The 26,894-nt window shown below is 43.3% G+C and overlaps 1 protein-coding gene across 1 annotated transcript in view; it reads left to right on the plus strand.

Moving 5' to 3' along the window:
- Positions 1-257: 257 nt before the first annotated feature.
- Positions 258-26,894, plus strand: part of si:ch211-196i2.1 (collagen alpha-2(I) chain) — a 38,991-nt gene continuing 12,354 nt past the window's right edge. Inside the window, exons 1-18 of the mRNA XM_038965728.1 lie at positions 258-320; positions 2,124-2,822; positions 7,252-7,296; positions 7,657-7,776; positions 8,744-8,782; positions 9,039-9,092; positions 13,314-13,421; positions 16,862-16,915; positions 19,094-19,147; positions 19,264-19,308; positions 19,464-19,517; positions 20,419-20,472; positions 22,926-22,979; positions 23,116-23,223; positions 23,317-23,370; positions 23,613-23,666; positions 25,139-25,183; positions 26,787-26,840. Of these exons, the coding sequence (XP_038821656.1) occupies positions 258-320; positions 2,124-2,822; positions 7,252-7,296; positions 7,657-7,776; positions 8,744-8,782; positions 9,039-9,092; positions 13,314-13,421; positions 16,862-16,915; positions 19,094-19,147; positions 19,264-19,308; positions 19,464-19,517; positions 20,419-20,472; positions 22,926-22,979; positions 23,116-23,223; positions 23,317-23,370; positions 23,613-23,666; positions 25,139-25,183; positions 26,787-26,840 (1,758 nt within the window). The remainder of the gene's footprint in view (positions 321-2,123; positions 2,823-7,251; positions 7,297-7,656; positions 7,777-8,743; positions 8,783-9,038; positions 9,093-13,313; positions 13,422-16,861; positions 16,916-19,093; positions 19,148-19,263; positions 19,309-19,463; positions 19,518-20,418; positions 20,473-22,925; positions 22,980-23,115; positions 23,224-23,316; positions 23,371-23,612; positions 23,667-25,138; positions 25,184-26,786; positions 26,841-26,894) is intronic.

Consider the following 26,894-nt stretch of genomic DNA (forward strand, 5'->3'; position numbering starts at 1 on the left):
GGAGAAAAAAGGGCAAAAAATGTTAAATTATTATTTAAAAAAAATATATGTATTTTGCAGTAGATTTTTTTTTACTAGATATGGGTGCTGAAGTCACTGTATTTCACATATCTTATGCAAAACATATATGTCCATCATTATTACGAACAACTTGACAGAATATCCCATCTACAAAGGACCAAGCAGACCGGGAGGTAATGGCATCCTGGTCTTTGGAGGAGATTAGGGAGAGAACATCCTGGACTTGGGACGACATAATGGCAGGAGAGAAGAGCCTGCCATGGAAGCAGGCGGAGCAGCGAAGGAGGGACAGCGACAAAGTTGGGGAGGAAGGCCACAGAAACCCCAATAAAAATAATTGCGGGGGGCACATGGAGCAGTCGGTGGAGCCGAGGAGTGAACCAGAGCCAGTCTGGGAGAAGAAGGAGAATTTGGAGGAGAGAGAAATGAGAGAGTTGTTAAGTTGGTGGAGGATGCACGGATTTTGCCTAAAGGAACGTGTTGTCAGTTTGGTGCCACCTGAGTCAGCTCCCCGTACTCGTCCTGAGAAGTGTGTTAAAGTTCCGGAATAATTGATGCCGGCTATACGCACCAGGTCTCCAGTGCACCTTCACAGCCCAGTACGTCCTGTGCCAGCTCACCTTCACAGCCCAGTACGTCCTGTGCCAGCTCCTCGCACTTGCCGTGCGAAGTGTGTTAAAGTTCCGGTACCATTGATGCCGGCTATATGCACCAGGTCTCCAGTACGTCTCCACAGCCCGGTACGTCCTGTGCCTGCTCCTCGCACTCTCCCTCAAGTGCGCTTTCCCAGTCAGGTGCGTCCTGATCCTGCTCCTCGCACTCTCCCTCAAGTGCGTGTCCCCAGTCCGGTACGTCCTGTGCCTGCTCCTCGCACTCTCCCTCAAGTGCGCTTTCCCAGTCAGGTGTGTCCTGTTCCTGCTCCTCGCACTCTCCCTCAAGTGCGTGTCCCCAGTCCGGTACGTCCTGTGCCTGCTCCTCGCACTCTCCCTCAAGTGCGCTTTCCCAGTCAGGTGCGTCCTGTTCCTGCTCCTCGCACTCGCCCTGAAGTGCGTGTCACTAGTCCGGTGCCACCTGTACCGGCCCCACGCATTAGGCCTCCAGTGCGCCTCCCCAGTCCAGTACATCATGTACCTGCTCCTCGCACTCGCCCTGAGGTGCGTGTCACCAGCCTGGTACCACCAGTGCCGGCCCCACGCACCAGGCTTCCTGCGACGATCCCCAGTACAGAGCTTCCGGCGACAGTTCCCAGTCCAGAGCTTCCGGCAACAGTTCCCAGTCCAGAGCTTCCAGCGACAGTTCCCAGTCCAGAGCTTCTGGCGACAGTTCCCAGTCCAGAGCTTCCGGCGACAGTTCCCAATCCAGAGCTTCCGGCGACGTTTCACAGTCCGGAACCTCCTGAGACGGTCTACAGTCCGGAACCTCCTGAGACGGTCCGCGGTCCGGAACCTCCTGAGACGGTCCACGGTCTGCTACTTAAGTAGCATTTTTTCCACTTTTGGGTTATGGGATATTGTTTATGTTTAGTTGCCTGTTAGCACTGCATTGTCGTCATGGTTAGTTTATTCTTTATTTGTTTTGTATTTGCTTAAGTTTCACTTCATTCATTAGAAGTATGTGGAACTCTACGTACGCTGCGCCTTGGTCCGACCATCATTATTACGAACAACGTGACAGATGTCACCTGCTAAATCCACTCCAATCAGTGTAGATGAAGGGGAGGAGACAGGTAAAAAAAAAACATTTTATGCCTTGATACAATTGAGGCATGGATTGTGTATGTGTGTCATTCAGAGGGTAAATGGACAAGAAAGACAAAATATTTAAGTGCCTTTGAACGGGGTATGGTAGTAGGTGCCAGTTGCACCGGTTTGAGTATGTCAAGATCTGCAATGCTGGTGGGCTTTTCACGGTCAACAGTTTCCCATGTGTATCAAGAATGGTCCACCAGCCAAAGGACACCAAGTGCAAAAGGGGGTCCAAAAGGGGGGCAAAAGTGGGTGCAACTCAATATTACGAAGGTGTACCTACTGTTTTGTACTCTCAGTGTATATTCCTATTCAGCACCAGAATTCATAAATTGTGTTTGTGTTGTGTCTCCATAGGATGTGTTTGGGCAGACTGGGAGTCAGCGTGGGGACGGGACATGGGGTCCCCACCAGAAAGGTATGGTGGGACGAGGAGACGTCTTTGTGGTGGATGAAGACACAGATCTGGCTGATCCAAATCTCCACGGGGGGCACCTTAATCCTCAGTGGAAACCCAGCAGGCAGGGCCCTAAGGGCAGCCATGAGGGCAAGCCTGAGCCCTCCTCCAAACTCCTGGACGAGAACATCACCATGGACAAGAAGACGGCAGACTCTGGAGGGAGGGGCATCGGCCTGTTTCCCGGGAAACCCTCGGATGACAGCATTATTGATTTGGATCCTGAGTTTTCCTCGAAGAAGCCTTCCATTGTTAAGACTCCAATAAAGACCCCCCTGGACCCGGAGCACCCAGACTTTAACCTGTTGAGGCAGGAGGTGGAGGGGCCCCAGACCCCCTTACGGACCGCCCTCGCCCCCACCTCAGTGCCCCCTGCCCCCCCTCTAGAAGCTGTGACTGAGGAGAGGAGACCCACCACACACATCCCCACCCAGCCTGACCCAAACCCTGACTGTGCTATCACTGTGGAACGAGGACCAGAACGCCCAGGCACTGTGACCATCGTATCCAGAGCAGGGGACCTGGTTCTGGGCTCTGATGGCCAGATGTATAGGGTCCAGAGAGGGCCCCCAGGCAGAATGGGGCCCCCAGGAAAGGAGGTAAGAGTCTTCTGATATTTTTCATATTCCTCTCTTCACATTAGCAACTCCACAGCTCCAAATGGCACCAAGTGTCAATGCCTTCATTACCGCATTAGTCACAGCAATCACATCAACAAGCCTCTTTAATTGGTGGAGGGGGCATGAAGCTCTGCTATCCGGCCCAATCAGAGGTTTGCCTGGTTTACAAGACCGGGCCGGACCACTTAGATCCTTCAGAACCAGACCCAGATGGAGCAACATCTGGCCCAGTCTGGCTTGGTCCTGGAGCTTCAGCCTGGCTATCTGTCTGTTATAAAGGCCTGGGATCACTCGACACCATTACTGTGATTAATCCCGGCTGTAGAGAACATGAATGAAGAGTAAAAGGCTCTGCAGTGGGGAAGACTACAGTAATGAAGCACCTTCTCCTGGAAAGCAAGAATACATTATGGTCTCATGGGCTCCTGGCCATGGTGATATAGAGTTTAGAGTTTGAACAATGATACGATAATACGAAATACAATTTTTTTGTACACATACACTCAAATTGAGTGGTCATCTATAATAGTACAGACATACAGTACCAGTCAAAAGTTTGGAAACACGTACTCATTCCAGGGGTTTTATTTATTTGTACTATTTTCTAAACTATGAAATAACACATATGGAATCATGTAGAAACCAAAAAAGTGTTAAACAAATCAAAAAATATTTTATATTTGAAATTTTTTCAAAGTAGCCACCCTTTGCCTTGTTGACAGCTTTGCACACTCTGCCTTGATGACAGCTAAAATATAATTAGATTTGTTAAAAAAAATGTTGGTTACTACATGGTTCCATATGTGTTATTTCATAGTTTTGATGTCTTCACTATTATTCTACAATATAGAAAATAGTACAAATTAAGAAAAACCCTGGAATGAGTAGATGTGTTCAAACTTTTGACTGGTACTGTAATCTATATACATGTATGCATAAACCCCCCAAAATACAGTGGATTAAAGGACAATAGCACTAATAATTAGGCACTAAAAATGTCTCCGTTGGAGGATAAGATGACAGGCTTTGGCACAGGCATTTACATTATAGTTACCTGATAACATTTCACATAGTTTATTATGTTCATCAAGACCGTTAAAATTTTAATTTTGGCTGGACAGCTGACAAAAAAGGTAATCCCTAATTTCATTGTATAACCCACAGTAAGGCATGAGCTTAAGTATCAATGGAACCAGAGTTACAAAAAGTACATACACATTTATCTATGAGAGTGTTTGTGTATCGCCCAGTCTCGATAGCGAGAGGGGCCATTTGACATCTAACGCCATTTGACATCAAACGCGCTTCTATATTGCTTGGATTAAACAGTACGTACATAAGGTTATATCCCAAAAGTGCATTTAAAAAGGCAGTAGTTGCACAGTTTTACTTTCAGGTTTGTTTATCCGTTAGTAACATTTTAGTTCATTGCTCTCTAAAAGTTCTGATTCAAAAGTACTACGTTCATTTCTAGAGGACACTTTGTCTGTATCGGTGTCGAGTCATATGGATGAAGTAATAAAAGGCTTTGAAATGGTATATGAACAAAAAATATTTGCAGTAGCAGCATCGCAAGCCGTAAAAAAAATACACTTTTACATAGATGTTCATTTGACGTTCATCTGCCAATTTAAAAATATATATATAGCGACTGGTGATGCCATATAGTTTTCCAGCCCATATCGCCTTGAATAGCAGCATTTGTCATGTATTTACCTACACCAAGTTCAAATCTGCAGGCATGGTTAAAACAGCATTAACACAAGTATAATTTCGGTGCCCCCATATTGTTGCAGCACAAGTACCGTAATAATAGGTAGCACCAATGAATGGAACAGTTTAATGAAACATTTAAATGGTAGGCCACCCATGGCTTTAGACTTTGCAATGATGGGGCCAAGGGCACGATTCATATGGTTAGCTATTTACTTAACAGACACATTGTAATAAAACAAACATTAGTAATCAACCCCAGATACTTGTACTCACTGACAACATGCTGTGTGTGTGTGTGTGTGTGTGTGTGTGTGTGTGCGTGCGTGCGTGCGTGCGTGCGTGCGTGCGTGCGTGCGTGCGTGCGTGCGTGCGTGCGTGTGACAATGATAGGTCTGGCTATAGCCCCTGACGTAGATGGCATTCCATGGAATTTTTATATCCTTGTTGCATGTAAATCTTATGTGTTATCTAAGCTTTACGGACTCATGCTGACATGACGTGACGTACAGTGCCTTCGGAAAGTATTCAGACCCCTTGACTTTTCCACATTTTGTTACATTACAGCCTTATTCTAAAATGAATTTAAAAAATAAAATAAAAATCTCTTCAATCTGAGCAGAATACACCATAATGACGAAGTTAAAACAGGTTTTTAGAAAGTTTAGCTAATTTATATAAAAATATATATTTCATATTTACATATTATTATTCAGACCCTTTACTCAGTACTTTGTTGAAGCAACTTTGGCATCAATTAAAGCCTTGAGTCTTCTTAGGTATGACACTACCAGCTTAGCACACCTGTATTTGGGGAGTTTCTCTCAATCTTCTCTGCAGATCCTCTCAAGCTCTGTCAGGTTGGATGGGGAGCGTTGCTGCACAACTATTTTCAGTCGAAGGTCCTGAGCACTCTGGAGCAGGTTTTCATCAATGATCTCTCTGTACTTTGCTCCATTCATCTTTGCCTCAATCCTGACTAGTCTCCCAGTCCTTGCCACTGAAAAACACCCCCACAGCATGATGCTGCCACCACCATGCTTCACCGTAGGGATGGTGCCAGGTTTCCTCCAGACGTGACGTTTGGCATTCAGGCCAAAGAGTTGAATCTTGGTTTCATCAGACCAGAGAATCTTGTTTTTCGTGATCTAACAGTCTTTAGGTGCCTTTTGGAAAAAGCAATGCGGGTTGTCATGCGCCTTTTACTGAGGAGTGGCTTCCGTCTGGCCACTTTACCATAAAGGCCTGATTGTTGGAGTGCTGCAGAGATGGGTGTCCTTCTGGAAGGTTCTCCCATCTCCACAGAGGAACTCTAGAGCTCTGTCAGAGTGACCATTGGGTTCTTGGTCACCTCCCCCGATTGCTCAGTTTGGCCGGGCGGCCAGCTCTAGGAAGAGTCTTGGTGGTTCCAAACTTCTTCCATTTAAGAATGATGGAGGCCACTGTGTTCTTGGGGACCTTCAATGCGGCAGAAATGTTTTGGTGCCCTTCCCCAGATCTGTGCCTCAACACAATCCTGTCTCGGATCTCTACGGACAATTCCTTCAACCTCATGGCTTGGTTTTTGCTCTGACATGCACATTCAACTGTGGGACCTTATATAGACAGGTGTGTGCCTTTCCAAATCATGTCCAATCAATTGAATTTACCATAGGTGGACTCCAATCAAGTTGTAGAAACATCTCAAGGATGATCATTGGAAACAGGATGCACCTAAGATGAATTTTCAAGTCTCATAGCAAAGGGTCTGAATGCTTATGTAAATAAGGTATTTCTGTATTTTATTTGTAATAAATTAGCAAAAATCTCGAAAACCCTTTTTTCACTTTGTCATTATGGGGTATTGTGTGTAGATTGCTGAGCATTTTTTTTTTTTAATTATCCCTTTTAGAAAAAAAATTGGAAAAAGTCAAGGGGTCTGAATACTTTCCGAGGGCACTGCATATGATAGCTGACTAAAAAGACCAGAAACATTAATCTCCTTTTTTTTGTGTTGAATGTACTGGACCATATTCCTTGTGGTTGATTGGTGATGGTTGATGTTGCTGGATTGTTATTTCTCCCCACTAAGAGGAAGCCATTTTGTTGGTTGCGGTGGTATGCTTTGCTGCTTCCACAGTTTCCACAGGGCAGCGGGGCCAAGGTTAAATGCATGGCCATATTGCTGTGCTCTTTAGGCTTCTGAAAGCTTGTCTTTTTAGCTGGCTTAATGAGTATCTAAACTGTGGGCAGGAAGAACTCTAAAAGGTACTGACTTTTGGCTTTCATAGGAGGCGGGCTGCAGTGGAAACCCTGGTAAAGGGAATGTTTACTGGGGTCAGCTGCTCTCCTCTGACTGGCAGCCTGTCTCAGTCTGTTAATAGTGGACAGGGCGGATGTTGTAACCTATTTGGTAGTTAATGTTTATTACAGTACTATTAAGCTGTAGATGGATATGATGCCTCGGGGGCTCTTTGTCGACACTCATTTGGATTTTAGGATTCATCTGTTAGTCAATGAGTTGTTTGTTGTTGTGCTTGAGCTTACTAGGGCATCGGTTACATCACATTTGATTGTATGATACAGGAGCTATATGAGAAGTTGAGAGGGCTGTCCCTCTGCACCCCACTGCATCCCTGAATTAACTTGAATGAATGTCTCACATGTTCTGTGATCTCTCTCTCTCTTTCTCTCTGTTGTTGTTTACGTTCTCCAGGGTTTTGCTGGTCACGCTGGCTTGCGTGGGTTCAAAGGTGACAAGGTAAGAGGAGTTGACGTTTTGGAATGGCTTGAGGTGGTTTTAATTGATGGCATCATGGCCTATGATTATATGTTGGGTTAGTCTGCTTGACCTACTCACATTTCAATGCACCTTTACTGTGTCCTACTAAATTATGGAATTGCAATAGGATCAGAGCGTGAGCAGATTTTGTTTTACGACTGAAGTACAGATAATAATGAATGTGTTTACAGTTGTAAACCCCTAGCCTCTGCAGCCTCTCTTTGACTCCAAGTCCTCCTGTACATTTGTTTTCTCTCACAGTCCAATAGGACTGACTGTATCATTTCAGTTTATTCTAGGTGTAGATATTGTAACTAATACCTATTATATTTCTTACAGGGCCAGCTGGGGTCTGAGGGGCGTGCAGGGCGACAGGGGGATCCAGGCCCCCCCGGCCCACCTGGCCTGCCCTCTTTCTACCTGTGGAAGAACACTGTTGAGGAGTGGGCTACTTTTCAGGTGAGTTGACAACCCTCATTTCACCCCGAATCCTACCCCAACGTCACCCTATCTCGCTTAACCTGAACCTGAACCTCACGCCAAACCCAACTGAAATCTGTTACACCTCAACTCCACCCCTAAATCCCAACCCCCAGCTGTAACACAACCTCTCCCCAACTCCCACCTTAGCCTTACCCCAACTCCAGGGGGACATTCAGTCTAATGCTATGAACCTATAGACTGCCTGTGTAGGTTTGCAAAATACGGGTAACTTTCCCTAAATTGACAGTTATTTCTGGAAAATGTTTTAGATTTCTGGAAATCCTGGGAATTTGGGGAACGTTACCTGAATTTTGCAACCCTATTTTCCCCCAGAGGTTTTCCCAGATTAGCTGTACAGTCTTTGACCCCACACTGTTGGTGCGTGTGAGCTCGTGCTCCAGCCATCCCTCATCAGTTTGATCTTCCTGCCTGCTCTGAGTCTGAACACAGCTGCAGGCTGTGTAATACGGCATGATGATCAGCGTGATGAAAAACTGCATGGACATTATTGAATAAAGATGCGGTGTAAGAGTAAAGTAGTGATGGGCGATTTGTTACACTGGGCTTTGAACTGATACTGTGCTGCAGTATCTATTGAGTGAGGATGATGAAAATATGTTTTATTTTAGCACCAGTGCTTTGTTTTGAGAGGATATGGCACTGAATAAAAGCAGGAAAACCAAGAAATTTGACATTTGGGATTGAGGCGTATAGCTGGATCTGCAGTTCACAACCAATGTTGTGAAAGCATCTGAAAACATAGGCACTTTAATTTATGAGTGAAATGTCCCTTTAAGATGGCAATGATATGAACGATGGAACATAGGCATTAATAAAATTGTTATGTAAATCCATATACATTTCCTTTATTTTTATTTTTTTTAAAGGAATTCTGACTTTGTGAAACTTGAAATAATCTGCCATGTCTCTATGTTTCTTCCAGAAAACCTCTTTCTACCAGTTGCTCAGCGCTGGCTGGCCTGTAAGTAATGGACATCGCTCCCATGACTGGGACTAGACTGGCTGGGAATGCATCCCAAATGGCCCCCTATTCCCTATATATAGTGCATTACTTTCGACCAGAGTCATATGGGTCCTGGCCAAAAATACTGCACTATAACATGAATAGGGTGCCATTTGGGACACAATTAGGGTCTTATAGAGTATACCGGTCATAGAATACAGCAGGGTGCATTATGGTTTTTCCTGACACTGTTCTGTTCTCTGTTTGCTTGCAGAGGGAGCAGGGACCCCCAGGACCAGCTGGGGAGATGGGGAAGCCAGGCCCACAGGTGAGTGAGACCCCTTCCCTGCATATTTGGTCCTACATTAGGTGTGGTGAAGAGTCTCATCATCTGGGTAGTATACCCAGATGATGAATACTGGTTTACATGACATGAATACTGGTTTACATGACATAATGTAGTTGAGATGAACGCCTGATAATTCTCTCTCTCTCTAGTCTACACACTCAGCAAAAGTGTTGATTTATACTGTTTGACCTCTTTGTTGTGAGTTACACGTTTGTCTGATCTGTTGCTAACTGTCTGTCTCTATCTCTCTATCTATTCATCTCTTCTGACATCTCACCCAGGGGCCAACAGGTGATCCTGGTCAACGAGGGCCTCCAGGAGTAATGGGAGAAATGGTAAGTACTAATGACAGGATACATAAAGGATACATGAAAAATACAGAAAAGTCTGCACACTGTATTTGGAACGAAGGTGACCTGACGAAAAACTTCTGGATCTAAACGTTGTCGTTAAAGTGGTAATTAGGATCATATTGAGTATGCGGGCCATTCTGTTATCAAATCAAGGCTGCATCCTACAGTGCATTCGGAAAGTATTCAGACCCCATTACTTTTTCCAAAAATGTTTACGTTACAGCCTTATTCTAAAAAATTAATAAATACGAAATGTTTTTCCCTCATCAATCTACAACAAATACCCCATAATGACAAAGCAAAACTAGTTTTTAGACATTTTGAAATATCACATTTATATAAGTATTCAGACCCTTTCCTCAGTACTTTGTTGATGCGTCTTTGGCAGTGATTACAGCCTTTAGTCTTCTTGGGTATGACGCTACAAGCTTGGCACACCTGTATTTGGAGAGTTTTTCCCATTCTTCTCTGCAGATCCTCTCGAGCTCTGTCAGGTTGGATGGGTTTTTCATCTGTACTTTGCTCCGTTCACCTTTGCCTCGATCCTAACTAGTCTCCCAGTCCCTGCCGCTGAAAAACACTCCCACAGCATGATGCTGTCACCACCATGCTTCACCGCAGGGATGGTGCCAGGTTTCCTCCAGATGTGACGCTTGGCATTCAGGCCAAAGAGTTCAAACTTGGTTTCATCAGACCAGATAATGTTGTTTCTCATGGTCTGAGAGTCCTTCAGGGGCCTTTTGGCAAACACCAAACTCCACTGAGGAGTGGCTTCAATCTGGCCACTCTACCAGAAAGCGAATGATTGGTGGAGTGCTGCAGAGATGGTTGTCCTTCTGGAAGGTTCTCCCATCTCCACAGAGGAACTCTGGAGCTTTGTCAGAGTGACCATCGGGTTCTTGGTCATGTCCCTGACCAAGGCCCTTCTCCCCCGATTGCTCAGTTTGGCCGGGTGGTTCAAAACTTCTTCCATTTAAGAATGATGCAGGCCACTGTGTTCTTGGGGACCTTCAATGCTGCAGAAATGTTTTGGTACCCTTCCACAGGTCTGTGCCTTGACACAAACCTGTCTCTTCAGATAATTCCTTTGACCTCATGGCTCTGACATGCACTTTCAATCATGTCCAATCAATTGAATGTACCACAGGTGGACTCCAATGAAGTTGTAGAAACATCTCAAGGATGATCAGTGGAAACAGGATACACCTGAACTACATTTTTGAGTCTCATAGCAAAGGGTCTGAATGGTTGAATATTTGTAAATAAGGTATTTCTGTTTTTATTTTTAATACATTTGCTAACATTTCTTAGAAACTGTTTTTGCTTTGTCATTATGGGGTATTGTGTGTAGACTGCTGATGGGTATTGCGTGTAGACTGCATTGTGTGTAGACTGTATTTATTTCATCAATTTTAGAATTAGATTGTAACGTAACAAAATGTGGCAAAAGTCAAGGGGTCTGAATACTTTCTGAAGGCACTGTAAAATGTAGTTCACTAAATAGGGAATAGGGTGCCATTTTGGGTGCAGAGAGTCTTTGCCGTGTTGCGTCTTAGCCTGTCAGAGACCTTAGCTGACTGAGCAATAAAGTAAAGCACAGACGCTATGGCCTAACAAGATGGCCCACATCAAAGACTGCTGAGGTTTTGGGTACAGCTGTAAACACTTCCTCTCCCTCCCCAATACAAGACAATACGGTGTCTGGACTGTGTGGCACACACGTGGCGTGGAGAATGGCTGTGTTGTGTGTGTGTGAATGACCATCGTGGCAAGTCTTTCTCACTATTACAATTAGAACATCAAGGAGTTAGAAATCTTGGGGATAATAACTAAAGTGTCAATGTATGCCGATGACTGAAGTTTTTTCATAAGTCCGCAATCTAGATCCCTGTACTGTCTCAGTGAAGATCTTGATCACTTTTCTAGCGTCTATGGACTAAAAACCTAATTATGACAAGTGTACCATATTAAGTATTGGATCGTTAAAAGACACAGTGTTTACACTACCTTGGAGTTTACCAATAAAATGGGCGGATGGTGAAGTAGACGTACTTGGTATTCACATCTCAAACAATATAAAGGAACTTACCACAATAAATTTCGATAGAAAGTTAGCAAAATAGATATGATTCTGCAACCATGGAGAGGTAAGTACCTGATTGCAACACTACCACAAAAAATGGAGGCAAGTGGAAAAAGCGAGAAAGTAGGGAACTTGTTCACCTGCTGTATATTAAAGATACAAATTGGCTGAAAGGAATTGGCATAAATAGAAATATATACCAGTTTCATTTGAGGACAAAAATGTTGATAGCTGCGCTATATAAATAACATAATAATACTCATAGGAAAGGTTTCATTATTAGCTCACAATCTGTGGATACTATACGATTAGAAAGGTTCAACATTTATGTAAAACATCACAGCACAATTGACAAATATATGGCACATGGAAACCAAACCAGGGTGGTCTATGGTGATAGGTGGGATGGGCTGAGAGTGGCTGAGCGGCGGGATTAAAGAGTTTATGTTTGGTAATGAATTATTGTTATGTAATTGCTTTATATGCGCCACCCGGCGCCACCCGGCCTCCCGGGTGGCGCAGTGGTCTAGGGCACTGCATCGCAGTGCTAGCTGCGCCACCAGAGTCTCTGGGTTCACGCCCAGGCTCTGTCGCAGCCGGCCGCAACCGGGAGGTCCGTGGGGCGACGCACAATTGGCATAGCGTCGTCCGGGTTAGGGAGGGTTTGGCCGGTAGGGATATCCTTGTCTCAGTATGTAAATGTAATAAAAATGTATGCACTCTACTGTAAGTCGCTCTGGATAAGAGCGTCTGCTAAATGACTAAAATGTAATGTAAAATGTATATAAAAGTACCATGTATGTAAAATGTGTATGCAAAATGTGTATGTAAAATGTATATGTAAAAATGCATTACGTTGGTGGCTTACCTCTGAAGCTAAGCTGGGTTGGTCCTGGATGGGAGACCTGATGCCGCTGGAAGTGGTGTTGGAGGGCCGGTAGGACGCACTCTTTCCTCTGGTTTAAAAAAAATATCCCAATACCTCATGGTAGTGATTGGGGACATTGACCTGTGTAGGGTGCCACCTTTCGGATGGGATATTAAACGGGTGTCCTGACTCTCTGTGGTCACTAAAGATTCCATACCACTTATAGTAAGAGTAGGGGTGTTAACCCCGGTGTCCTGGCTAAATTCCCAATCTGGCCCTCATACCATCATGGCTACCTAATCCTCCCCAGCTTCCAATTGGTTCTTTCCTCTCCCCTGTAACTATTCCCCAGGTTGTTGCTGTAAATGCGAATGTGTTCTCAGTCAACTTTCCTGGTAAAATAAGGGTTAAATACAATAAATAAATGTACAATATCAATCACTGTTCAGGCCCAGAAATATAACAGTTCACAGACTCCACACTGCTAACAGGTGTTTAAGCTTTCAGATTTGTACATGGTCTCCACCTGTTTGCAGAGCAGTGTTATTGATGACAAGGAGGTCTGAAGTCTAGCTTCTCATCCTCTTGATAAGCTCTCAGTGCCACCCTGTTGGGCAGGAATAGTGCCAGGGGGTTCGTCAAATGGCACCCTATTCCTTATATAGTGCACCACTTTTGACCAGTGCCCTATAGAAATAGGGTGCCATTTGGGATGCTTCTTCACTGTCACAGGTCCACACAGCCTCTGATTGGGTGGTGGTGTCTCTGTCACTGATCCACAGCCTCTGATTGGGTGATGTTGTCTCTTTCACAGATCCACAGCCTCTGATTGGGTGGTGGCGTTTCTGTCACAGTCCACAGCCTCTGATTGGGTGATGGTATCTATTGTATTGCAGGGTGAGCCGGGGCCAAATGGCGTGGCGGGCAGAGCAGGGCTCCATGGGAAAGATGGAGCGAATGGGCAGGACGGTCAGCCTGGGACGCTGGGTGATCCCGGGCGACAGGTGAGGGCACCACTCAGTGACTTATTACGTGATAACTTTCTGTTCTCAGAAACAACCATTCTAGCCTCCAACAGCACCATATTCCCTATTTAGTGCACTAATTTTAACCAGGGCCTAGGGCTGTTACTCGACCATATTACCGCCACACCGGTGGTCACGAGTCATGAAGGCAGTCAAACCGTTTAGTCACGGTAATTAGGCTTCTCCAAGCTCTGATGCTGCTGATGGTCATTTGTACAAACTTGCTAACTGCCTGGTATTCAGCACTCTATTGTCCCTCTAATCACTCTGACATCAATGCAAATGTAATTGAAAATCTAATCAAACACTTCATGAGAACCCATGACCTCATGTTGCGCAACATTTCTAAAACAGAGTGATGGCCTCTATTAAAAAGAGGAGGATCCCATCGTCTGTCTATAGGATAAGCCTACTATATACTGTATCTCAACTTTCCTACTATTAAGCACATTGCTTCTCTTTACAACAGGAGTAAAGCCTACCTGGCTGGCATGAAAATGAACCATGGGACAAGTGTCCTCCATTCACTATTTAAGTGCATAGATGACATCTATTTTCTCCCCTGTTTCGAGACAGGTGCATATTAATGGTCCATTCTAAATCAAAACAAATTTCACACATACAGTGCATTCGGGAAATATTCAGACCTTTGACTTTTTCCACATTTTGTTACGTTACAACCTAATTCTAAAATGTATTAAATCATTGTTTTTCCTCATCATTCTACACACAGTACCCCTTAATGACAAAGCGAAAACAGGTTTTAGAATTTTTTTCAAATGTATAAAAAAACAAAACTTAAATAACTTATTTACATAAGTATTCAGACCCAGGTGCTATGAGACTCAAAATTGAGCTCAGGTGCATACTGTTTCCATTGATCCTCCTTGAGATTTTTCTACAACTTGATTGGAGTTCACCTGTAGTACATTCAATTGATTGGACATGATTTGGAAAAACACACACCTGTCTATATAAGGTCCCACAGTTGACAGTGCATGTCAGAGCAAAAACCAAGCCATGAGGTCGAAATAATCATTCGTAGAGCTCCGAGAGAAGATTGTGTCGAGGCATAGATCTGGCAAAGGGTACCAAAAAATGTATGCAGCATTGAAGGTCCCCAAGAACACAATGGCCTCCATTATTCTCAAATGGAATACGTTTGGAACCACCAATACTTTTTCTAGAGCTTTTCCTAAGCATCTTTGGAGAGACCATCCAACCTGACAGAGCTTGAGATGATCTGCAGAGAAGAATGGGATAAACTCCCCAAATACAGGTGTGCCAAGCTGATAGCGTCATACCCAAGAAGACTCGAGGCTGTAATCGCTGCCAGTGGTGCTTCAACAAAGTACTGAGTAAAGGGTCTGAATACTTATGTACATTTGATATTTTCGATTTTTGCAAAAATTTCGGAAAACTTGTTTTTGCTTTGTTTGCTTTTTTTATGTGTAGATTGATGATGAAAATATTTGATTTAATCCATTTTGGAATAAGGCTGTAATCTAAGACAATGTGGGAAGAGTCAAGGGGTCTGAATACTTTCCGAATGCACTGTATATTATTTAGTATATGTAAAGACAAGGTTAAATTAACAATAGTCTGATAGGTGACAATATTAGCCTATCACTTGTGAAGTATATATTATCACTTGTGAATGATGCCCAGCGTAAGGCAAGAAACAATGCCTTTTTTGTTGTTGACCTTTTCTAATCATAGTCACACACCTCATGTAGCCTAGCCCATAGGCCTATATGTTTTGATAAGGTTTGTAAAGTGGCAAAATAACTTCTTAAATTTAAGCACATGAATCTGCTTTACAAGGGGTGTAGAGAATAACTGGCATTCATAAGCAGCGCGTAAGTTTAACGTTTGGGGAAGATAATTTTCACCATAACAATGCAACTTTATAATCAAAGTATTACATGCGTAATTACATTTGCGGTCACTTTTGATAATGGTGTTTTCCCGCTAATGGAACATTCACGCTTATAGCCTACTGCCGTGTGCACATTGCTGTGCTTATAATGTGAAGAAATATCCTGATAGTTTATCAACATTTTAAGCTAAACGTTCTGATCTGTTGTTTCAGCCTCAATGCTTAAAAAAGTTTTTGGATGCTAGTGGTTGTATTATTCCAAACATTGTCCCACACTATGTTTGGAATATTTATTTCTCGCACAGAATAGAATAGGTAAACTTTTGTACTATCGGGGATAGTAGATTGACGTAGGCTAGTGCTTTCGCTGTTCGTAATGCCTACTAATCTTGTTGGCTGACAAAAAGTAAATGTGGACAGTTCTTCCAATATCTTCAATATGTACCACGGAATTGGGTAAGGACCCGCGCAGTTGTGTCCCCAATGTTTCTGTCTTCCCTTGTAGCCTGTGAGAAAGACGCGATCACGTGATGGAGAGCCATGTGAGTGAGAGGTGCTTCGGAGCACACAGCACTCTGGGAGAAGGGAATTATAATTATTATATTCAACTCAAGGTCACAATGGCCACTGGCCGCAAAAGACATGGAGTTTTTTAGGGGGCATTACAGACACACAAAGGAGATTTCACCAGGAAATTCGAGGCATTAACAAGTACTGGTCAAATTGTGAATGAGAGACTGATGAAGTGTGTACAGCCTGCGCAAAAAAACAAAGCAGAGCTTAAGCCTTTCATGCAACTTTTTTCAAATCATCATTAGAGTCATATCATGCAGCCTTACAATGTATTAAAAATCTAAACATATAGCCCAACGTTTGTAGAACAACTAAAGTTACATTAAGAACTCTAAATGAAGCATATAGGAGTACCTATTTCTTTGTTAACCGCTCAACACAGAATAGCGCAGTCCCTCAAATCCTTTGGAGAAAATATCCTTTCTATTTTATTCAGCTTTTTTCAATTGTATTCTTCATACTATAAAATTATATAAAATAATGGCACGGAATTCTATGCAAATCTTGTCTGCTAAATGAGCTATTGTAGCCCACAGCTGTATGACATAGCCAGGTGAGGACCTAATTTCCGGACAACTCAGAGTATACTATTCTGTCCTTCTGAAGTAGACTACATTTTCTTCATATCATGTTTCTTTAGACCTGTCTAAAATAAATAATGGATTTATTGTGACGGTGTAGGCTATATTACATGGATTTATTCGACTTTTTTAAATGTAGTTGTTCCAAAGGTCTGCATCAGTGGCTTGTAGGCTATGTGTTGAAGCTAGGAGATGCTAAATGTGTTTATGTTAATTAACAGTCAATTGCCGTAAGACCAGTAGTTATTTGCTTCACCGCCTGACAAAATGTTGTGACGGCTACAGCCCTACCAGGGTCTTAAGTAGTGCACTATATATGTAATAGGGTGTCATTTCGGATGCTATATCTCTGATTATATCAATGACTGCTGTCTCGTTTTGCTTAGGGACCCTTCGGGTACAGGGGAGACGGCGGTTCCAAAGGAGAAAAGGGGGAGGAGGTAAGGGGGTTGGACAGTGAAACATTGGCATTATGAATTCTGAAACATGGGTCTAATGGAGAGTACTAATCAAGAGCATAAGTCGTTAACACTTTCTATGAAGTACGTATAGCACCAGTCAAAAGTTTGGACACACCAACTCATTCCAGGGTTTTTCTTTATTTTTACTATTTTTTACATTGTAGAATAATAGTGAAGACATCAAAACTATGAAATAACACATATGGACTCATGTAGTAACCAAAAAAGGGTTAAACAAATCAAAATATATTTTAGATTATTCAAAGTAGCCACCCTTTGCCTTGATGACAGCTTTTCACACTCTTGGCATTCTCTCAACCAGCGTCACCTAGAATGCATTACCAACAGTCTTGAAGGAGATCCCACGTATACTGAGCACTTGTTATCTGCTTTTCCTTCACTCTGTGGTCCAACTCATCCCAAACCATCTCAATTGGCTTCAGGTTGGGTGATTGTGGAGGTCAGGTCGTCTGATGCAGCACTCCATCACTCTCCTTCTTGGTCAAATAGCCCTTACACAGCCTGGATGTGTATTGCGTCATTGTCCTGTTGAAAAACAATTATAGTCCCACTAAGCGCAAACCAGATGGGATGGCGTATCACTGCAGGATGCTGTGGTAGCAATGCTGGTTAAGTGTTCCTTGAATTCTAAATAAATAACTGATACTGTCACCAGCAAAACACCATCACACCTCCTCCCCCATGCTTCACGTGGCAACCACACATGCAGAGATCATCCGTTCACCTACTTTGCGTTGCACAAAGACACGGCGGTTGGATCCAAAAACCAATTTCCAAGATTTCCACTGGTCTAATGTCCATTGCGCGTGTGTCTTGGCCCAAGCAAGTCTCTTCTTATTATTGGTGTCCTTTAGAAGTGGCTTCTTTGCAGCAATTTGTCCATTAAGGCCTGATTCACACAGTATCCTCTGAACAATTGATGTTGAGATGTGTCTGTTACTTGAACTCTGTGAAGCATTTATTTGGGCTGCAATCTGAGGTGCAGTTAACTCTAAAGAACTTATCCTCTGCAGCAGAGTGAACTCTGGGTCTTCCTTTCCTGTGGTGGTCCTCATGAGAGCCAGTTTCATCTTAGCGCTTGATGGTTTTTGCAACTGCACTTAAAGAAACTTTCGAAGTTCTTGAAATTTTCCTGATTAACTGACCTTCATGTCTTAAAGTAATGATGGACTGTCGTTTCACTTTGCTGTTTGACCTGTTCTTGCCATAATATGGACTTGGTTTTTTACCAAATAGGGCTATCTTCTGTATACAACCCCTACCTTGTCACAACACATCTGATTGGCTGAAATGCATTAAGAAGGAAAGAAAGCACACCTGTTAATTGAAATGCATTCCAGGTGACTACCTCATGAAGCTGGTTGAGAAAATGTCAAGAGTTTGCAAAGCTGTTATCAAGGCAAAGGTTGGCTACTTTGAAGAACCCCAAATATAAAATATATTTTGATTTGTTTAACACTTTTTTGGTTACTACATGATTCCATATGTGTTATTTCATAGTTTTGATGTCTTCACTATTATTCTACAATATAGAAAATAACAAAGAAACCCCCTGGAATGAGTAGGTGTGTCCAAACTTTTGACTTGTACTGTATGTATAATGCTTTTTAACATTCTTTATAATGCCTTATAGGGCCTTATTGGAGCAAAGGGTCGAAGAGGCCGTATGGGAGAACCGGGCGAGAAGGTAATTTTGACTGAAGTATGATTGTTTCGTAATTACTAGAGTACCAGACTGACTTATATCGATCTCCAGTCTTTACCAGTCAATGTTATTACTTTGAATATGCTGCCTCTTAGTGGTAAGAGTAAGTACTATGAGATCTGACTGTTCTGGTACCGTTCACATCAGTTTACATTACATTTATCTTGATTTTCTTTTCTCATATCCCTGTAATGCTCAGTATGTATGTTGCTGATGACTTTTGTGTGAATAGTCCTCTCAATTGAAAGCTTAGGATCTGATCTTTGTTTGTCCTGTAGGGCTCCATTGGTTTACCAGGCCGTCACGGTTTTGTTGGTCCACGTGTAAGTGTTTCTCTCACCGTATGCGTACCAAATAGCACCCTATTCCTTTTATAGTGCACTATTTTTGACCAGAACCCTAAAGGTTTACTGTGTCTGTGTTCTCTTCAGGGACCTCAGGGAGTCAGAGGGGCCACTGGCCCAGAGGGGCCCCCCGGCCCTGATGTGAGTGAACCACAGTAACAATACTACAAACAAATAAACTGGTACTTACTGGCCATTGTTTATCACTAAAGTTGAGTGTGTCATTAACTTGTGTCCATGTGTTTGTGACTCTCCAGGGGGAGGCTGGGTTTGATGGGTCTCCAGGGCCTCCTGGGTCAATGGTGAGTAGACAGGCAACAGGAGTCTGGACTTTCCCTACTATGTATTCCAACGTACAGTAAAACACAGTATTCTAATGGGCCCTAATTCCAAATGCTACTGTATGTCAGTCATCCCACATCATATCACTCAGTGTGTGTATTTTTGTTTTGCGCAGGGAGCCGCTGGTTTCACAGGCTCTGTCGGCGCTCAGGGAGTTAACGGCTCAAAGGTGAGATTACATTTTGATCCCAGGAGACGACGGTCCTCCCATTATTTTAGATCATGTATAAACTTAGCACCTACGGTATTTTATTGGTTGCTCTTTCTGAGTACACTCGTAGAAAAAAATGTGCTATCTAGAACTTTAAAAGGTTCTTCCTCTGTCCCCATAGAAGAACACTTTTTGGTTCCAGGAAGAACTCTTTTGGGTTCCATGTAGGACCCTTTCCACAGAGAGTTCGACCTGGAAACCAAAAGGGTTCTACGTGGACTCAAAAAGGGTTCTCCCTGGAAACAAAAAGGGTTCTCTTATGGGGACAGCCGATAAAAAAAAATAACTAAGTGCATGTCAGTTTTTGCCAAAGGTAACCTGCATTTATCTTCTAGGGAGAGTTGGGCCTTGTTGGAGTTGTTGGCCCCAGAGGCCCGCAGGTAAGAGGAGACGTTTGTCTTGTTGTGTTTTCTTGCCTGAAGTTGGGTCACATTCAACAGAACTCCATGCTCTATGCTTGTTAGACTATAAAGGAAATATTTCTGTTTATTTCACCAGGGGCCCCAGGGTTTAGATGGTGAGAGTGGGCCTCCAGGTCTCAGAGGAATTCAGGTCAGTCTCAATCAGCTGCACAACTTTCCCTAACAGAGACTTGGGACCAGATGATGGTCTTTGGAAACGTGTTTTTCGTAGGGATTTCTCACCACAGTAACGTCTAATATCTGGGGTTAAAGGTCATCTGTACGGTTTTATATTTTCACAGGGACAGCTTGGGATGAGTGGTGCCGCTGGTCCGAAAGGTGACCCTGTAAGTCGCTCCTCTCTTCACTGGTAAAGTTCATTCTACACTAGTAAAACAAACTACTATACCTGTCTCTCTCCAACCCCCTTGCTTCCGTCCTTTCTCTGTCTTCCTCAGGGACCAATGGGGATGATGGGTATCCGGGGTGAGCTAGGGTTCGAGGGGCCCATGGTGAGTAGCATAGTACCCAATGGACTGACCACCTTCACCCCACTTTTCCTGCCAGAGACACACACTCACACAGCAACCTCACAGTGCGCCCATGTGGCAGAACTCATGTGTTAGGCTACAGATTATAATACGCGTTGTGTATCCCATGTCCTACATCTTCTAGCTTTGATGGGTTGTGGTAGAGCTGGTCTAAGCTAATGGATGAAAGGCTCTAACTTAAGAAAGTAAACACACTTTAAAATGGGCAAGTCAAGGTCACTTTTATGTCTGGATGATGGCCACACTGTATCTTCATATGATATCAAATGACTCATTTGGAGAGGTTGTAAACTGCTAGAATGCCATAGATCCCATCCCCAGGCGGTTTGCATGTGAGTTTTACTCTGGCTGTTATCCAGACATCTTCTAGGCGATGTTTAGGTTGACAGCTCCTCCAGTTTTCACTAAATTCTACACAGACTACGGTGCCTTCGGAAAGTATTCAGACCCCTTGACTTTTTCCAAATGTTGTTAATGTAGGTTACATCCTTATTCTAAAGGTTACAGTCCTTATCCATCTACAATCAATACCCCATAATGACAAAGCAAAAACTGATTTTTCATTTTTTTTTGCTAATAATATTACAAATTTAAAAAACGGCAATAACATTCACATAAGTATTCAGACCCTTTACTCAGTACTTTGTTGAAGCACCTTTGGCAGCGATTACAGCCTTGAGTCTTCTACTGTATGACGCTACAAGCTTGGCACACATGTATTTGGGGAGTTTCTCCCATTCTTCTCTGAAGATCCTATCAAGCTCTGTCAGGTTGGAGGTGGAGCGTAGCTGCACCGCTATTTTCAGGTCTCTCCAGTGATGTTAGATCGGGTTCAAGTCTGGGCTCTAGCTGAGCCACTCAAGGACATTCAGAGACTTGTTCCGAAGCCACTCCTGTGTTGTCTTGGCTGTGTGCTTAGGGTTGTTGTCCTGTTGGAAGATGAACCGTCGTCCCAGTCTGAGGTCCTGAGCGCTCTGGAGCAGGTTTTCATCAAGAATCTCTCTGTACTTTGCTCCATTCATCTTTGCCTCGCTCCTGACTAGTCACCCAGTCCCTGCTGGTGAAAAACATCCCCACAGCATGATGCTGCCAACACCATGCTTCACCGTAGGGATGGTGCCAGGTTTCCTCCAGATGTGACTCTTGGCATTCAGGCCAAAGAGTTTAATCTTGGTTTCATCAGACCAGAGAATCTTGTTTCTCGTGGTCTGAGTCCTTTAGGTGCCTTTTGGCAAACTCCAAGCAGGCTGTCATGTGCCTTTTACTGAGGAGTGACTTCTGTCCGGACACTCTACAATAAAGGCCTGATTGGTGGAGTGCTGCAGATATGGTTGTCCTTCTGGAAGGTTCTCCCATCTCCACAGAGGAACTATAGAGCTCTGGTCAGAGTGACCATCGGGTTCTTGGTCACCTCCCTGACCAAGGCCCTTCTCCCCAGATTGCTCAGTTTGGCCGGGCGGCCAGCGCTAGAAAGAATCTTGGTGGTTCCAAACTTCTTCCATTTAAGAATGATGGAGACCAGAGTGTTCTTGGGGACCTTCAATGCTGCAGAAATGTTTTGTACCCTTCCCCAGATCTGTGCCTCGACACAATCCTGTCTCGGAGCTCTACCGACAATTCCTTCGACCTCATGGCATGGTTTTTGCTCTGACATGCACTGTCAACTGTGGGACCTTATATAGACAGGTGTGCATTTCCAAATCACGTCCAATCAATTGAATGTACCACAGGTGGACTCCAATCAAGTTGTGGAAACGTCTCAAGGATGATCAATGGAAACAGGATGCACATGAGCTCAATTTCTAGAAACCTGTTTTCGCTTTGTCATTATGGGGTATTGTGTGTAGATTGCTGCGGATTAGTAATTATTTTTTTATTTCAGATATTTTAGATAGGCTGTAACATTACAAAATATGGAAAAAGTCAAGGGGTCTGAATACTTTCCGAAAGCACTGTATATCTCTTATATTATGCTGTTATCAGATGGTGTATCATAAAAAATGTGTCAGTCAGTTTACGTTGTCAGTCAGTGTGGCCGAAGTGTGGCTATAGATCAGACAAAAGATCATCATGGAAGGGAAGATTTGTTGGAGCCATGATTTCTCTCCATCCTCTACTTGAAGTGAGAAAAATGAACTAAAAGGAACGAACGCTTCAATCCATTCTCTGTCACTCTTTGATTGAAGGGCCCACTGGGAACACAAGGTCCAATGGGTTTCCCTGGTATTACTGTAAGTATTAGTACTGCATTTACTGACATTTATTTTGAATTAGATGGAATCCATTTTTGTGCTGTCCTTGGAGTGATTCAAAACACTATGAAGGACCAGGTTGCATGCTTTTCAGCTACTTACTTTACTTGCCCTCGTCTGACCCCTCTCTGACAACTGACCCCTCACCTCTGACCTCCACAGGGCAAAAGAGGACCAGACGGGGATAAGGGAGACCCTGGACCAAAGGGGGAGAGAGTAAGAACCCGGTCTCTGGAGACCTGTACACATTCCGCAAAACTAAAGCTGTTGATTCATAGTTTTTACGTCTATTGTGAGTTACCCTGTTATCTGTTTCTGTCTCTCTCTCTCTCTCTCTTGTTCTATCTCTCAGGGTGTTCAGGGTGCTTTGGGTATCCAAGGGCCTCAGGGAGAGAGGGGTCCCAGTGGCCCCCCTGGCTTTACAGGGCTCAAAGGTCAACCTGGCACTAAAGGCATTGAGGTAGGCAGCCTCTCTGCCTTATCACTTTATCTAAAGTTATAGACTGACACTTTACCAGTGGAAGACTGATGGATTTTGGATCTTGTCTTTCAGGGGGAGAATGGAGAAACTGGCCCTCAGGGAAAACTGGGCAGAGAGGGGCTGAAGGTCAGAGAATACTTCAGAAAGGAATGCATCATAATGAATGTAACATTTTGTAACATCAGTAACATCAGTCTGCCTGTTAGGATTAGTCAAAATGATGATTAAACTGTGGATTTCATGTCCTGAAATAGTGTTTCCCAAATGGCAACCTATTCCCGGCCTGTGTAGTGCACTACTTTTGACCAGTCCTATGGGGTGCCATTTGGGACATGTAGTGTATTAAATATCTCTGTGTTTCTTTGAAGGGGAATAGAGGAACAGATGGGCGCAACGGCAAGCCTGGACACAGAGGAACCAAGGTAGGGCACTCTCCCATTGAATGTGTTTATGAAGGTTGCTAAATTCCAGTAAAATTTCCAAAATTTCCAGGTTATCCAGCATTTCTAGGATTTGTAATTTCTGGGAATTATGGGAAAGTTTCTGGAACTTTGCAACCCTAGTATTAAGTAAAGCGTGATTTAAGTTCTGCTCTTGATATTTGAATGGTGTCCTGATTGGCACTGCCCTCTTTTACCCAGGGTCGCATGGGTCAGAGAGGGAATGTTGGCCAGCCTGGTCAACAGGTAAGCACAGAACATTCACAGACAAACACTAGTGGAGCCATCTACTTGAACAATTTGCATTGCAAATACTTCATTATACTTGACAAATCAGAAATAAAGTGTACGCCTCAATTGGCAATATCTATGTTGGCAGAACAGCAGATCAGTGGAGGCTGCTGAGGGGAGGACGGCTCATAGTAATAGCTGGAATGGAGTGAATGGAATGGTATCAACCACATGGAAACCATATATTTGATAAAATTCCATGGACTCCTCCCCTCAGCAGCCTCCACTGGTGTGTGTGGAGGGAAAGATCTGTCTTCTCAGTAATATATATATATCAGTGTTAAAACTCCAGATGCTAACACTTGCTTGGTGATAAAGGGTATCCAAGGTTGTACGGGCTTATCTGATGGAGCTGACTAAAAACAAATATGAAAGACGGAATCACAGTACACTTATTATTGTGTGTGTGTGTGTTTCCACTTGTTTCCAACAGGGCTTGCCAGGCCCTCCCGGGACAGAGGGACCAGAAGGAAAGCCTGGTACACAGGTTCCCATTCTATATCATATTTCAATACAGTGATCACACCCCTGAAAACACTGCGCTTGTATATACTGCATACACTGAGCCATGTACACAAAATAGACTGCCAATTTTTCTTTTGTCTGATTTTTTCCTGTCTGCACTGCATATATTGGCAGATATTTGAAAGTATTGCTGAAGAAAAGTATAGGTGCAATCAGAAAGGATTATAGTAAAATGTCTCCTGAGTAGGGTTGTCCTGTGTTTCCAGAATTCAGATGGAAAATTCCTGGAAGTTACCGAATTTTGCAACCCTACTCCTGAGGGTTTCTGTAGAATCAGATAATGAGTTGTGAACAACTGTAGTCATTCTGGTTCTGAACAGCAGATGGCAGTCTTCACAACCCTGCTTCGTGTGACATATTCACAAGTGATTGTCATTGCATGTGGGGCAGACAAACCGGAATATGCATTCTCAACTTTAATTTTTCCCTCCTCAATTTCAACCTCATCTCATTACATTCTAACATGAATATAACAAGATGAATGTCATTTGTGTCCTTGTTTATAATGTGTAGTTATGGAGTTACTGTATTTGCTAATGGTCAGCGCTATGTCTCTTATTCACATTAATGCTTGTATACACAGTGCATGACCTCTGTTGGTGTCTATTGAGTTGACACTCGTTTCTCACGTGTTGCAGGGTCTATCTGGTTCAGTGGCAATAGCTGGCAGTAAAGGCCTGAAGGTAAATCAAGAAAATACTTTAACAGTATACATAGGCTTATCGTAGAGACTCATACTCAATACATGTGGTTCAAGTAAAGGTCACCATGAGACTTAGTAACTCTAAGAACTTCTTATAGTCAGTCTCATTATGTTTAAATTCATTGGTTGGTCAATGATATACTGTAATTCTCCCAGCTCAGCTATTTTTGACCGGGCAGTGCGAGGTGCTGAAGGAAAGCAAATAAAAACACCTTGTCACATTTTATAGGACACCCCTGAAATATATGATGGGTTTTATATGATTTTGTGACCAGGCAATCACAACAAACGCAGACTAGGCCCAAAAAATGTAATAGGGCAGAAAAGTACTTGCTACCGAGCTAGTTAACGATATCAGGTGTCTCTCCATGCTTGTAAACGGGAGCTGTAAAAGGTTCAGGAGTGTGAGGGCGTAGGTCAGTGATATTGTATCACCGCCACACACACTGATGGTTTCCCACGCACGAGCGCACACACACACACCTGTGCATTCACACACGCACTCTCACATAAACATATGAGTGTGTGGGGTGTGGATAATACAATATGAGGAGGCGTGAAAGTGGTTTCTAGCCCAGTCAGTCACCTCCAGAGGGTCTGTGATCTGGCCAGTGTATTGTACTTCAACCTCAGCTATATACTGTATTATAAACTGGGTGGTTTGAGCCCTGAATGCTGATTGGTTGAAAGCCGTGGTGTATCAGACCGTATACCACAGGTATGACAAACATTTTATTTTTACTTTTCTAATTATGTTGGTAACCAATTAATAAAAGCAATAAGGCACCTCAGGGGTTTGTGTATGGCCAATATACCACTGCTAAGAACTGTATCCAGGCACTCTGTGTTGCGTCTTGCATAACAGCCCTTGGCCGTGGTATATTGGTCATATACCAATATAAGCCTTATTGCTTAAATATAGACTCCTCACCAGGCAGAGAGAACACTGAGGGGAGACAGGAGAAGGAAGCAGAGGAAGAGGGATGGCTAAGATAAATGATTTGGCATGTGGGCATTATCACCAATTGATTATCCATTTGATAAAGTTATGTGCCACTGCCATCATTGACATATCCATAAAAACCACAAAATAAAAATGTTAGATTTCCAATTTAGATAGCTGAAAGTTGTTCTTTGATTTAATGTTCCTTGCAGGAACATAAACATTGCTCCATTGTTGATGTTTATATTATTAGGTGGTATTATTGGTAACAAAGATGGACGAGGTAGCCCATTAAATTGGGTACAGTTAACCTCTGTACATAACCAGAGGCATAATTACTGAATAGCCTGCATATAGTTGGTCCAATTAACTCATGATTACAAAGTCATTAAGCGGTAGATTAAACAGCTGAATAGCAAAACATTTATAAACTCTGAATCGACTCACAGCATTGTGCAAACATTTTAATTGTATTATATGTAATCAATTCCAATTCGTTTTTTATTTGCATTTTAATGTTCTAATCGAGTACACCCATGCGATAAGCTCTCTTCTTTCTTCCTCTCTCCATCATTCTCTCATTCTCCTCTCTCCTCTTACTCTTTCCATCACTCTTTCGCCTTCCTTGTCCTTGCTCAAGGGATTCCAGGGCATTGCTGGAGAGCCAGGTCCAGATGGCCCCTCAGGACCTCCGGTGAGTCTAGAAGGCCTCAAAGTTTATTCCAATCAGACACTTTAAGTTATTGTG

Source organism: Salvelinus namaycush, chromosome 26 (genome assembly GCF_016432855.1).
Source record: "Salvelinus namaycush isolate Seneca chromosome 26, SaNama_1.0, whole genome shotgun sequence".
Lineage (NCBI taxonomy): Eukaryota > Metazoa > Chordata > Actinopteri > Salmoniformes > Salmonidae > Salvelinus > Salvelinus namaycush.